The sequence below is a fragment of the Peromyscus leucopus genome, chromosome 7, assembly GCF_004664715.2.
Source record: "Peromyscus leucopus breed LL Stock chromosome 7, UCI_PerLeu_2.1, whole genome shotgun sequence".
In the NCBI taxonomy this organism is placed as follows: domain Eukaryota; kingdom Metazoa; phylum Chordata; class Mammalia; order Rodentia; family Cricetidae; genus Peromyscus; species Peromyscus leucopus.
In genome coordinates this window covers 40,721,159-40,736,131 of record NC_051069.1, presented here as the reverse complement: position 1 = coordinate 40,736,131, position 14,973 = coordinate 40,721,159, and the positions used below count along the sequence as shown (strand labels likewise).

Sequence of the window (14,973 nt, the reverse complement as noted above, 5' to 3'; positions counted from 1 at the left end):
ATTGCATTTTATGTGATAATAAAATTCGTTTAAAAAATGAAATAATCTCTTAAGAAATCATACAGACCAGAAATGGCAAAAGAAACAACATCAACACGTGAAAACGGAACAGTATACTTTTTGATGAGTTGTACTGAAGAAGGCAAGAGAGGAATTGGAAAGTTTTTAGAATCAGGCTGGAGAAATGACTCAGTAAGTGAAAACACTTGTCATATAAGCCTGACAACTGAGTTCACATCCCCAGAACCCTTGTGAAAGCCATATGTGGTAGACGTGTACATATAATCTCAGCATTCCCTACTAGGAGTGGGGAGGTAGAGACCCGAGAACCTCAGGGAAAGCATTATTACCACAGTCCATGGCTTTCATAGGACTCAAAAAGTTCTGAAATAACAGAAGTGACTAATGATGACATCTGATTAAAAAGTTTCTGCCTGGCAAAAGAAACAATAATCAGAAGGAAAAGACAGCCTATAGAAAGGGAGAAACACCGTCAGCAGCTGCCATACAGCAGAGTAATATCTAGAATATATAAACACAGAAAGCTAAGCCCTAAAAACAATCTAATCAATGGATGGATAAAGGGACTTAAGGGCTTTTTTACTGTATTTATTTATCTTACATCCCAACCAGTTTCCCTTCCCCTTTCTCCTCCCAGTCTGTCCCCCACAGCTCCCCTCTGCCCCCACCTTCCACTCCTCCTCCATGACTATTCAGAGAAGGGCAGGCCTCCCGTGGATATCAACAAAACACAGTATATCAAGTGAGTTGTTATCGGGGAACAAGAGACTCCCAAAACACTGTAGCCCATTGTTATTGCCCTTGATTGCTTCCCAGAACTTGAAGGCAAGACCTTATCGTTGAAGACATCAAACACTTCAAACACAGGACTTGGAGTACTTGAACTAGACATGATCTGAAAGCCTCCTCCCTGAAGAATAGCTCTCACAGTATCAGAAGAACCTGTGCAAGCTGCCAAAAAAGAAAGCAATCAACAGACCTGACCAGCAGTAAAGCCCACAAACTACGACAATGACTGGCCCAACAATATAGCCCCAATGGTGTAATAGTGCTACTTTTATCCCAGGGGTTATCTATATTGTCTAATTAGATTGAAAGCCTGCTCAATAGAAGGGGACTCCTGCCTGCTACTGTAAACCAATGACCCATGGCCGGAGAGGTCACAAACCCTATAGGAAACCTACTATTGCCATTTTCCTAAGCCAAGATCATTTCTAACTATATTCTGAATACCTATCCTTATACCCACAGGTAAATGTGGCTCTCACCCCTCATCAAAGCAGCTTCTTTTGCAGCAGATACAGGCTACTACAGAGATCTACAACCATTCAAATACAGAGAATACATGGTGGCCATGGGGAATCTATACCCAATCGGCACTTCTACAACCCACCCCCGCACCCACCCCCGCACATTTAAAGCTCAGAGTACAACACAAAATAAGGGCAGAGAGAATGTAAGGGCCAGAGGACCAGGATGACTGCTGCTAAACTGTGTCTTCTAGACATGGTAACACTATCATCGCCTAGACATGGCCTGCATAATGGAACACTAGGTGACATGTCAGTGCAGACATGTGCCTAGATGAAAGCCTACAGGCAATGGCTGCTGAGAAAGGAGGGAACAGTCTTCCATAGGTATGAGTATCCTGATATATTATCCAGTCCCAAATGGTCAGTCCTAACCATATGTACATGACAGCAATGATAAATGGGGTCAGTAGAGTGTGTGTGTGCGCGTGCGCGCGCATTTTTATGTAAATACAATACTCATGTATGAAATTCTAAAAGAATAAAAAAATCTATTTTTTAAGAAAAGTAAATGAAAAAGAGGCTAAGGATGCAGCTCAGTTGGTAGAGTTCTCGTCTAGGATGCACAGAGAGCTTAGTTCAATTCTCAGCATCATATAAACTGGGATGCTGGTCCATGTCTGTAATCCCAGAACTTGGGGTGTGGAAACAAAAGCATCAGAAGTTCAAGTTATTTTCAGCCACATGGTAAATTCTAGACCAGCTAGGAAAGCATGAGACTCCTACTGAAAAACAGTAACAAGAAAAAATGAAGACGGTAAAGCAATAGTTCATCAGTTAAGAACATTTGTTCTTGCAAAGGACAGTGCTTTGATTCCCAGCATCCACATAGTGGCTCACAGCCACCCATAACTCCAAATCCAGGGGATCTGATGCTCTCTTCTGACCTCTTCAGAGTGCACAGACATACCTGCAATCAAAACACTCATACACATGAAATAAATATCTATAAAAACTTTTAAAGAAGAAAAAACAGCCGGGCGGTGGTGGCACAAGCCTTTAATCCCAGTACTCGGGAGGCAGAGGCAGGCGGACCTCTGTGAGTTCGAGGCCAGCCTGGGCTACAGAGTGAGCTCCAGGAAAGGCGCAAAGCTACACAGAGAAACCTTGTCTTGAAAAACCAAAAGAAAAGAAAAGAAAAAGAAAGAGGGAAGGAAGGAAGGAAGAAAGGAAGGAAGGAAGGAAGAAAGGGAGGAAGGAAGGAAGGAGAAGGAGGAGAAACAGCAAATCAAAGATGCTGTGGAAGGAGGACCCGGACCCGTTATATACTGCTGGTAAATGTAAACTGGTACAGCCACTGTGGAAATCAGTGTGGCGTTTCCTCAAAAGCTAAGCACAGGAGCTGGAGAGATGGCTCTGTGGTTAAGAGCGGTTACTACCAGTGTCCTAGTTTGCTGTCTGTTGCTATGGTAAACACCCAAACCAAAGTGACTTAGAGAGGAAAGGGCTTGTGTGGCTGATACATCCTGACCACAATCCATCATTGAGGGAGTCAAGGTGTGGATTCAAGCAGGAGCGGAGGCAGGAGCCATGAAGGAAGGCTGCATACTGGCTTGCTCTTTATGGCTTGCTCAGTTTGCCTTCTCATACAGTGCAGTACCCAGGATTAGCACTGTCCACAGTGGTGAGGCTAGAGCCTCCCACATCAGTCATTAATCTGGAAAATGCCCCCACAGGCCAGTCTGATGGAGACAGTTCCCCAACTGAGATTCCCTCTTCCCAACTGACTCAGATTTGTGTCAAATTGACCAATACCTAACCAACACATTGGACTAAGTTTGGTTCCTCGCTCACAATCACCTGTAACTCCAGTTCCAAGGGATCTGATGCCCTCTGGCTTCAAAGGGCACCTGCACAAACAAGGTACACACAAACTGAGGCAGATATACATTCACATATATGTACTTACACATACATTTTAGAAATAAATCTTTAAAGCTACTACTATACGTTCTCCAGCTGTAATACTCCTTGGTATACCCACAAAGGAATCAGTCAACATACAAGACCAATAACACCCCCCACACACACACACTGCCACCGCTGCCATACCATACCTGCCACTGTAGTGATATTAACAATACCAGAGCTGTGGAAGCAGCCTAGGTGTCCATTAATGGGTAAATGGGTAGATAAAATGTAATACATACATAATTAATTAAATATTATCCAGTGATAAAGAATAAAGTTCTGCCCTTTATGGGAAAATGGAAAGAACCAGAAGTCTCCAGAGTAAACCAAATAAACCAACTCAGAAAGACAATATTTTATGTTTTCTCTCATATTCAGAGTCTAGATTTTAAGGTAAAAACCTGAAAATAAAACAGTGAAGTGTTTGGGAAGAGAAGGGGGGCAGTGGAATGGGGAAAGGGACAAGAGAGGATGGTGGGGAATGAACACTCTCTAAGGGCATCACATTCATAGATGAAGCCATCATAATAAAATCCCCACATTGTGCCATTAATGTTCACTAATAAAAAGGACTAAAACCAATTTTTTTCTAGCTCACCTGAATTTAGCTCACAGAACCCTCATTACACTGTGAACATTATTTAGTACTCCTGATACCAAAATCAGGCTGCCTTTGGAGCACCATGCATTAGCTGTTGTTTTCCTTGGTGCTTGATGCTAACTCTAAAACTGACCTGATTCTGGAAAGTCCCTTTGGCCACAGCTGCCTTGGTGTGCAGAAGCCTTTCTAAAGAAACTCACACTCACCGAAGTCTTTGGCTCCTGTGACCACACAGCCGTGTTCCGGAGTCCAGACACACACAACTACCTTGATAACCAAAGCCAGCATTTGCCATCCCAGAAAGTGGTCAGAACAGCCACCTCAAGCCTGAGGGGTCCTTGAGCGTTCTCTGCATTTGCATTAGGAGCAGCTATTTTCATTGGATCTTACCGAGTGAGGAGTGAGGAGTCTGTACTGTATTTGCCTTGAAAACGAAGTGCACAGTGCCCGTGAAAAGAAAGCAGTGGCTGAAACAGAAACCAAAACCATGAGAAGTGGACAGTCAGGGCAAGGAAAAGGTGCCCTGATGTGATTGGCGGTCAGAAACCAGGTGACCCTGGGAATGGGACAGGACACAAAGGCTGCTGGGACCTCAGAGATCACTTCAAGGACATCCGGGGAAGAGTGGCCTCTGTCTCTGTAGCTGTAACAAGGAACTCTACATTTTAGTGGTCCACAGGGACTACATCTTCCTCATATGTCCCTCCCTCCCTGGGGTAAATGGCCACATCCTTGAACATTGGAAGCAAGAAGTCCTGTTCTTTTGCTTCAGATATGACTCCCCCTTCCGAGTTCATCCAGATGTTAGCACCTGCTTCCAAGGTTACTGCAAAGGACAGCCCACTTCAGTCCTCTTTTATTCTCTTGAGCCTCTGGACATGTAACAGAAGAGGTGAGAAAGGACCCCGACTTGCCATGTTTATGGGGGGGCAGACTGCACCCCAACCTATGAGAAATGGTGCCTTTATTTCAGCTGTGTGGGAACAGAGGCAAAGGATGCTTGCAGGGAAAGTGAGGATTCACAAGGCCTGCTAGCTCCATGCTCCTTTGTCCTGGAATCAGCCATCTTACAAGCAATCTACCAAAGCCTCATGCAGGGAAACAACAGAGCTCCAGCCATGTGAAGTAGCTGTACAAACTACCTAACCATATTAGGTCTCAGTTTTCTCATCTCTGAAATGGACATGGCAATAACGCCTACATCCTTGGTCTGCTAAGGGAATTATGCTGACAAGGGAAACAAAGTCCCCATTGCAGAATCTAGTGTGTTGTCCGGATGTGTTAAAATAGACAGCCGATCTGGACATTGCCACTTTCCATCAAGCAAGTTATATGAGAGAGGATCCAAGTGCTTGGGAAGAAAGGCCACCTGAAGGAGAGAAACCCTGAAGAAACCCAGGGAATTTGAATGAAAGGAGCTGGTTTCTAATCCCACAGGGATGAGGATTCGGCCTGGCATGTCTTGAGGTTCTTGGCAGGCACTTTTGAGCAGGTGCACAACCCGCCACTCATGCTGCCTCCAACTGTGTGTTCTCTAGCAGGCAAAACAAAGGAGTGAACTCTAGACCCCAGCATCCTGAGGGAGCGATGACATGTCTTGATGAACAGGGTAAATCCAGGCACCTCTGAGGGCCCTTGTTGCATTCTTGAGCTGTAGGAGAGGCCTCTGCTTGGGTTTCGGGTGTTCTTGGCCTCCTCACTGACCTGGGGCACTATTTCCTCCTCCTCTCTCCCCACCCAACCTCCCCCACCTTCTTAAAAAAATGTTTAAAGGGTTTTGTCCGTGAATGAACTTATTCATGAAGCAGGCATGATGACAGTTCGCAGAGTTAAATGGGCACTTTAACTGTGTGTCTAATAAATCCGCAACAAAAATAAACAGAAGGGAGGAGGGTTGGGGAAAGAAAGAAGTCAGGCAGGCTGGCAGGCATGAAAGGAGCCTGTCACACTGATTTACACAGACCCTTAGAGAGCAAGGTGACCAGCTGCTCCTAGACCCAGTGGACCTGCAGGCCGTCCCAAGCAGCCAGGCAGAAGCCGACTCCAGAGCACACCTGAGTAGGGTGTGAATGGTGGGCAAGAAATAATGAGTTTGTTGCCCATCCGAGAGACAAGATCAAAATGCAAGGAGGCAAAACCAGACTAGTGCTGAACCACCTCGGATCCACACCCAGATTACAAATGGCATTACCAGGCTCTTTCTGCCTACCCCAAATCATCCTCCACCCAGGATTTGGGAGACAAACCGGGATTAGAGACATTCGGGTGAATTTAACAAACACCTGTTGCTCCAGTGTTAATCAGCACTCCAGGTGTACAAGGGGCCTGCATAAGAACTTTACCCTTTCTTAGCCAGCCCTGCATGGTAAGGACATGCTTTGCGGTGTATCTGCCGTGAATCATCTTCCTTGCCCAGGAAGAACGCCATCACACAAGGAAAGAGAAAAATGTCTGTATAGTGAAAACATAGCTGGGATTATAGATTTCTCTAGGGTTTGAATTCATTTGAGGGCAAATCCACCCTTCCTTTTCTTCTTTGCCCATCTCTTGCCCCCACTTAGTACTATTTTAGGACTAGGCACAAAAACTGGATGTTAAAATGTTTGCTGGGTTGTGCCTATGGCTGCTAATGGCTCTCTGGAGCCCCAGGTGCCCTGGCTTCAGGTTCTGCAAGCTCTGGGACCCCTTTCAGATCACTGCTGTCTCCATCAGCTTCCACTCTGCGAAATGGAAAGTATGCCTCTGACTGTTGCTCATCCTGTGCTTTGGAGCTCGGCTCCATCCTAAAGTCAAGGCTGTAGGCACGGCTCGGACCGTCTTCACCTTCTACCCAATTCTAGGGCTCATCTTCCCACTCCTCCTCTTGTCTTCATAGGCCAAACAGCCTCCTGACTCTCCACCAGCTCCCCAGTATCATTTTGTTCTAGACAGATTTTAATTTCTGTTTTAGATAAATACTCAGCAGGCATTGTCTTTCCCCCAGGTCACATACCACCCACACTGCACGGGTCTCTTGATTGAAAGCACTTTGAGGATATCTTCAAAGCCCTGGCCAGACTCTTTCCAGAAGGAGATGGCACCATCAGTGGCCTTTGCCCTTTCCCACGAGGGCCTTCAGCATGGATTCACTGTCACCCATCTTTCTGCACGACTCACCCAGGAGAAGGTGGCCCAGCATTATTTTCTTGGGTTCTGGGAGAATTTTAGCAGGCAGTGAAGCTCTTTCTTTGACCTTCTTGACTCAGAAAACTACAGACAACTCCAAACTTCCATGGACAGATCTGCTATTCTGAGGATGGCCAGGGACCAGGAGAAGTACTTTATGATGAGGGGCCTCGGGTTCATGACAGTAAGCAGTGCAAATTTCTGTAGAGATAATAATAGTAAATAATAACAATAACAACAACAACAACAATGATAACAATAACTTAGCAGGAAGCCAGGAGAACACAGACCCTCTAATTGTACAGCTGAGGGCCTTTGGAGACCTCAGCAGAGAAAGAGGAAGTGCCAGCACATAAACTGAGAAACAGCCTCAGGGGATTTATGCTCTAAAGAGGGGAACAAAAAAGAATCCCTGTCCTCCTTGGGAAAATGGCAGGATGCAGCAGTACTTACAAAAGGCACATTAAGAAGAAGAGGCGAGGGAGGAGTGAACAGGTCGGACGGGCGAGAAGGTGGGGTTAGTTACAGAGCACTCGTCGGACACAGTCACTTCACACTGTCCTGCTGAGGTGTGAGAAAAGGGAGTGGAGAAAGGACACTGTCCCTGGGCCACAGGGCACGCTGGGGTCCAGTAGCTCAGAGACCGAGAGTCATATGACTCCAGGAAGCAGGGTGCCTCTGTGCCTGGGAAGAGTGCGGCAGGCCCCGAACACAACCACGGAGGGAGCAGTGAGGATCTCGGGCCGGGTCAAGAAGCACCAGCCAGTCCAGGCTTTAGTCAGTGCGGGCAAGGAAACGCATAGAAACCCCGAGAGAGGAGTTCCTGTGCACAGTGCATTCAGCTCTGCCCCTAACATCCACCTCTGGTTCCTTTCAAACACAGTAAGGAAGGACCTACAGACAGTTTGAGAGGATTAGGTCTTGACCTAGCCACAGATTTAGGCAGGAGCTAGATGAATTTGGGGGCTTATGGCTCATACTGTGAGACCCAATGCATTACTGAACTCTGCATGGTTTGGGTACCTCTTAGCAAATCTTTAAAGATAGCATGGGAGCCACCCGGCACACACAGTGACCCAGAGCACAGTCATGTGGTTAGATCAGCTCACTGACAGCCTACAGTGGGCTTTACAGCAGGAGCCTCTTTCCACCAGAATGAATGCACCTGGTGGGAGCAGAGCCAGAGAAATCTCCTCAGAAACCTTCAGTGGGACAACAGCATGCCCATCACAGGCCCTTGTCTGGAAGGAAAGAAGCCATGCCTATGACGAAGACTCTTCAGGGCCTGGGACCCTGGCTTGGTCCTCAGCATGGCTCACAAGCCACTGCAGGACCCAGAAAATGGCACTGGTCTGTCTCTGACTAATGTGCTTGTATGAAACTGAAAGAATCAGCCCATTTCACGGCCTAATTGGGCAGCTATTGTGGGATAGTGTACACTGTGTGAAGGTCTGTTGCTGTGATTAGTGTAATAAAAAGCTGAATGGCCAGGAGCTAGGCAGGAGAGGATAGGCAGAATTTCTGGGGAGAGAGAGGAAGAGGAGGAAGAATCTAGGTGTACAGATTTCGACAGCAGGCTGGGAGTAAGTTGGGTATGATGTACTGAGGAGAGGTAACCGAGCCACATGGCAGAATGTAGATTAAAAATATGGGTTAACTAAGTTATAAGAGTGTGTTGGAAACAAGCCTAAGCTAAAAATCTAACTTTCATAATTAATATTAAGTCTCCGTGTTATTACTTGGGGACTGGCGATCCAAAGATAGTCCAATAAGAAAGCTTGCTACAGGCAGCAGTACATCAAAAACGTGTGTGAAAAGGCTCTGTCCAAGCCTCCCAGAGCAGGGTCACTCCCAAAGAGAAAAGTCAAAGTCTCCCTCTCTCTCTCTCTCTCTCTCTTGTTTGTTTTGTTTTGTTTTTGTTTGTTTGTTTGTTTCAAGACAGGGTTTCTCTGTGTATCCCTGGTTGTCCTGGAACTCGTTCTGTAGATCAGGCTGGCCTCAAACTCACAGAGATCCACCTGCCTCTGCCTTCCGAGTGCTGGGATTAAAGATGTGCGCCACCACTGTCCAGTTCAAAATCAAAATCTCTTGGGTCAGTTGCTCCAAGCAGATTCTGAAAGTGTCTAAGCTCTTTCTCTTCCTCTGGAAAACTTCAAAAATTGGCCAGAAACTACCCCTTACATTAAAATCTGAACCCTTGGTGACCACCATCCTGTATTTCAGAGAAGAGGGAGAATGCATTCACTTAGCAAGGCCTGTAAAAGGAGAAAGGAAGTTAAGAGGCACTAAGAAATGCTGGGGGAGTCTCTCAGTAGTTTGTTCCAGAATTGCTTAGAACAAGCTACCCACTGTGACATTACAGAGGAGACTGACCCAGCTGGAACCTGGATGCCTATCACAGGCCCTGAGAAGTATGTCAAAAGGGAAAGACAGAGCTGGAAGAAGAGAAGGACTTGGCTTACAAACGAGGCCTAAGCTCTTTCCTTTCCACTGCTAGGGAAAGAGACATCTTCATGCCTGTGTTCATGTCAATACTACTCACGATAGCGGAGGGAGATGGCCGTCAGTCCCAGGGTCCAACTGACAGATGGATAAAGAAACTGGTACATAACTACCATGGAATACTTACTATTTAGCATGAAAATGAGGGACACAATAACTGGGTCTGAAGGTCATCATCATATTAAGTGGAAAAGGGGAACACCTATTGAAGACAACCCATCTTGACATGTCCCTACTTGGTATATAGATGCTCAAGCAGTCCAGGGTATGATAGAAGTAGAGCGTAACCATGGCAATGACCAGATATTAGGGATGGGGAACTAGGTCTGGAGAGATGCAGAGTAAAGGATACAAGATTTCATGGGGCTGGGGAGATGGCTCGGTGGTTAAGAGCACTGGCTGCTCTTCCAGGGGACCTGGGTTCAATTCCCAACACCCACACGGCAGCTCACAACTGTCTTTAACTCCAGTTCTAGAAAATCCAACCAACTCACATAGACATACATGCAGGTCAAACACCAATGCACACAAAATAAAAATAATCATTTTTTAAAAGATTTCAGTTAGGATGAAAATGTTCAAGAGTTTATTGTACAACATGGTGATTACGGGGTTTTAGAGTATTAAGTAATTAAAAATTGCTGCCAATAGATTTTCATATTCTAGCCACAAAATAATGGTATATGAGATGATGCAAATGCCAATTTGCCTAATGTAGCCATTTTACATTGTGTGCAGATTTTAAAGTATCAGGTATGCCTTAAGTATGTATAATCTGTATCTGTCAATTAAAAAAAATAATAAAGGCCCCGCCTGGCACATCTTTGATTCATCAGAAAAAGAGAAAAAGCAGCATTGCTCATCTGAGCTGGAGGATAACCTAAGAGCTTGTAAGTGGAGGTACCCTTGGGCTGGGCCTTACCAAACACAAGGAACGATAATCCCAGGTCTTAAATTCACCAGTGAAATGTCTTCAACCCCTCCAGGCAAGAAACAAACCAAAGAGGATGGGCCAAGGCATAAGCTGGAATCAGAAGCACCTGGAACCCAGCATGTGGGAAAAGCAGCATGTATGTGCACCAACAGGTCATAGTCAGAGCACAGTAAGGGACATAGTAAGCCCCTGAGGGCAAGAGACCAAAAGCCCTCATCCACATGCTTACTCTGGCCACTGTGTGTATTCTTTGGCTTGTTGTGACACCACCTGGTCGGCAGATTGTAAAATTGTACTGTGGGGTGGGCAGAGGTGAGGGAGACAGCTTTCTGCACACTTGCTACAAGCCACCTCACACAGGCAGCCGGGTGTGGTCTGCACAAACTGGTTCTCAGAGGCCAAGTCCTTGACTCCTTTGTCTATTCACAGGAGTAAAAAAAGAGATGGCCTGCTCTGCTCTGCTCAGTAGCAGCGGGGTAAGGTCCACCGTGGCCGCATCAAAGTTGCTGCCGTCTGACTGCTTGTCAATGGAGAGAGGCAGGCAGCCCGATGAGTGCGCACAGGCAGGGTTTTTCCTGTTTGCCTCTGCAGTGTGTTATATATAGGACCATTTCTGAAATAGTAATCAGTTCTGCCTCCTAGTTGAGGCCTCGTTAACAGCTGGCTGGTATTCATTCTCCAAGCCTCCTTGGCAGAATTGACAGTAATCGATGACCACTAGCCACTAGCTAGGTGTTGAGTCCTGAAGGGCATCGCAGGGAAACAACCCTAAAGGGGACCCTGAGAAAGCAAGTTTCCCAGCCAGAGTGCATGAGAGTCACATAAACCCTCCTTGTGACATTTGGTGCCTGGCACTTCCCTGGTCTTATTGAAAGTGGGGCATCATTACTGCCTCTCATTTGTTTTCCTCCGATGCTGGGAGTGGAGCCCCAGCCCCTGAGCATGGAAGAAAGTACTTAACCGTTGGGCACCAGCCCCAGTCTGGGACATTGCTTTTAAATTCCACGTGACTTCACACGGCTGGGCAGTCTGTTCTTAGGTTTTCTTTTCTTAAAAGTTGGATACTCCGTACAGAAAAGCTGGGAGGACCAGCGAGAAACCAATACAAATGATTGTGTTTAATGGTTGGGGATAGAAGCAAAGCTCATTTTTATAGTTCTGACCTTTTAAAGCATATCACTTAGTTAGTTATTCAAAAGATAAAACAGGGCCAGCCTGCAAGACAGCCGAGCAGGTAAAGCCACTCACTCGCCTCCAAGTCTGATAACCTGTGTTCATTCACCGGAATCCCCATGGTAAGACAGAACTGATTCCCACAATTTGTCCTTGGGCTCCCACACATACTGTGGCATGAACACACACCCCCTGCCCCCAACACACACACACACACACACACACACACACACACACACACAGAGAGAGAGAGGGGGGGGAGAGGGGGGAGAGAGATGCATCTATTCAGGCATTCACACACACACAAATAAAATAAATATATTTTTAAGAGGCCACAACAACTTTTTTTTTCTCACAACAACTTTTAAAGTTGAAGCCCCAGATGGACAGCTGCTGGCCATGGGGTTTCTTCGCGGGGGCAGCCCTGCTTCCCAGCTCCCTCACCTCGTGACCACAGCATCACTTCTGTGGCTCCTGTCCTTAAGCATTGGTGGTCTGGCCCAACCTTTTGCTTTGTAGATGGGGAAAGGAGGTCCAAGGACCTGGCTACCTTTCTTTCCATAGGACACTTCCCAAAATCAAGGAAGAAAGAAAACAGAACAAGACAATCCTCTTGAAAGATTTATTTTTAATTAAAAAATAAAAGTTATCTTAACGTATCTGCACTTGCAGCTCCAGGGATGGCAACTTAATGAAGCAGAAAAGCCAAGGCTCCTAAATTCTTTGTTATCTGACCATCTTATAAAGGTACAAAGGCACACATCTCCAAACCGACAAGCAGAGGGGTCCCTAGGAACTCGCAGCTCCCTCCAACTCCTTTTTTTGCCTGTCTCTGGCAGTCTTCCCCACCCCGCCCTCCAAAAAGAACCCCCCCCCAAACATTCAATTCTCTTAAAACTACAGAAATAAGCGCTGAGTCAGCAAGGAGCCTGGGCAGGCTTCTCAAGCCGGCCCACCTACCTCTCCCCGCTTTGCTGACTGGCTGCCCTCCCTGCAGGCCAGCCCAGCTAGCTTGTCACACTGACAGGCTGCTGTATCCAACCCCACAGCCATCACCCAGCCTGGGCAAGCAGCCCCAAGGCGCTATCTCCCTTACTCAAGGGTATCTGTGGCTAACACAGCCTTGTAAGAAGGGCAAGTCCCAAGGCAAACAAGTCTTCATCAAATGCTCAAGACGAAAATGCCGCTGGGAGGAGGGAGACGGGTGGCGCTCCACCCAGGTAACTAGGCTTCTCTCCTGAGTCTCCTTGCCTTCTCTCTCTTCCCTTATTCCCAGTCTCCCCCTCCCCCCAACGAACTTTAGTTTAGCTTAATGGTGGGGGTTCAGAAGAAGCTTCTGGCAACTCCTGGGGCTGGTGAGGTGGTTCTGCCACCTCCAGGGGGACATGGCATGCTTTGGGTTCCTGGGTATCACAGGGCTCCTCGTGTCCCTGCAAGGACTCCAGGTGCTCTTGGCTCTGGGCCTGGCTGTTCATCTTCTCTTCCGCTTCAATCTCCTCTGATGTGGGAATAGAGTTCTTCTTGGGACGTCCCTTAGGTTTTGTGGGTGCTTCCTGTCCACCTTTAAGAACCTATGTGGAAAAGAGAGAGAGAGAGAGAGAGAGAGAGAGAGAGAGAGAGAGAGAGAGAGAGAGAGAGAGATTATTGAATCCAAGAAATCCCTCCATCCTGCAGCCTCCTGGTCCTGGTCCACCCTTACACAGCATTGTGTAGTTTCCCTCCCAAGAGCAAAGCCAAAGGTTTAGCCACATGTATTTTAAGGCCATCCGCTGAAGTCAGCTTCTTCCGTGTCCAGTGGACTTTGAGTTGGCATCGTATACTTTGGCATTTAATACCCTGATCATAAACACAGAAAAAAAGTCACCTCCTTTGGAAAGGAAAGAAATTAAACCTCAAATGTCAATGTGATAACTATCGAACTGATAGATTAAAAGGACGAAATCTGTAGCTAGCAAACAAGAGAAAAAACACACTGTGTGAAAATGGAGCCTGATTATCTTTTCAAGACAATTTGACATTTCAACTTAAAAGCTCTAAAACATGAACCCCTTTTAAAAAAAGAAAAAAGAAAGAAATTCCTCAGGATAAATTCTCAACACTCACCCATGTCTAAAAAATGGTTGATCTGCAAAACATAGTCAACCCAACATTGGTTATAAGAGCAAAAGTTAGGATGGGTACCCTAAAAGTCAGATAATTACAGTAAATTCCAAAGAGAGATTCTTGATAACCAAAACAATTGTTATAGAGGAGAGTGTTTGCTTGGGAAAGATTATGAATATATTTTTATAAAGAAACAAGTTACAATACAGCATAGTCTAACTTTGAGGTTAGAGAGCTATATGCTACCTTGTTTGCAGGATCAAGATCATAGATAATGTTTCATCTTTTATATTATGTTATTTTCTAAGTTTTTACCAAGGACCATTTATAAGAATTTCTGTTATCAGAAAAAAAGGTGTTAAAAAAAATAAATACATTCTCCTGTCTTGTTAAAGAGGTAGTTGGCCATCACATGAAGAGTTGTAACCACAAAGGCTAAATTCCAACTCTGCCACTTCCCAGCTTTGTCTGTGGGAAGCTCTTTAAGGAACCCAAGCCTCTGTTTCCTAGTCTGTAAAATGGGGCTCAAGAGTACCTTCTACCACAGGGTGACGGGGAACAACCCATTGTGTACATGAGAAGCCAGGATAGCTGCTGAATGGCAACTCTCTTCTGCTCATAGCAGCCTCTCCCTGGCTGACATCTTTTGGAAGCCTACCTTCCCTGCTCTCCTGAGTCAGTCAAATTCTCTCCCTGTGTGCCCTATGAGAACTTCCATAAAAACACCAGCTCTACATGCATATTTGCCAGCCCATCCCACTAGCTCCCTGTGCACAGCAGGCATGTGACAACTATTATGGACAGAACCTTTCTCAATAAACACTTCAGAAAGTTGAAGAAAGATCAAAAAGCTCATCATGGTGACATATGCCTGTAATCCCAGAAGTTGGAAGGTGGAGGCAAGTTGGGAGGATTAGAGTTCAAGGTCATCTGTGATTACATAACAAGTTCAAGGCCAACTGAGCTACATAAGACCCTATCTCAAAAAAAAAAAAATGGAATTTAGGGGAATGGAAGGTAGATATGACCAAGATATACTGTATACATGTTGGTATAAAAGATTTATATATTACCCCATTTTGCGATCCACTTTGTGATCTATACAAGAACCTCCATAAGACAGATAGAAATCACTTTTTCAATGTTCCTAGTTTACTTTAGAAGGTAATATGCAGCCCTTCCTTCACTATCTCCAATCCCCGATTCTTTGTAATTAATGTTCTGAGCAGCTGTGTGAAGAGCTTTGCATGGGC

At 45.8% G+C, this 14,973-nt stretch overlaps 1 protein-coding gene across 1 annotated transcript in view; it reads right to left on the bottom strand.

Moving 5' to 3' along the window:
• Positions 1-12,225: 12,225 nt before the first annotated feature.
• The window catches only part of Barx2 (BARX homeobox 2), a 67,700-nt gene continuing 64,952 nt past the window's right edge, over positions 12,226-14,973 (bottom strand). Inside the window, 1 exon segment of the mRNA XM_028879076.2 lies at positions 12,226-13,188. Coding sequence (XP_028734909.1) covers positions 12,922-13,188 — 267 coding nt within the window. The 3' untranslated portion in view covers positions 12,226-12,921.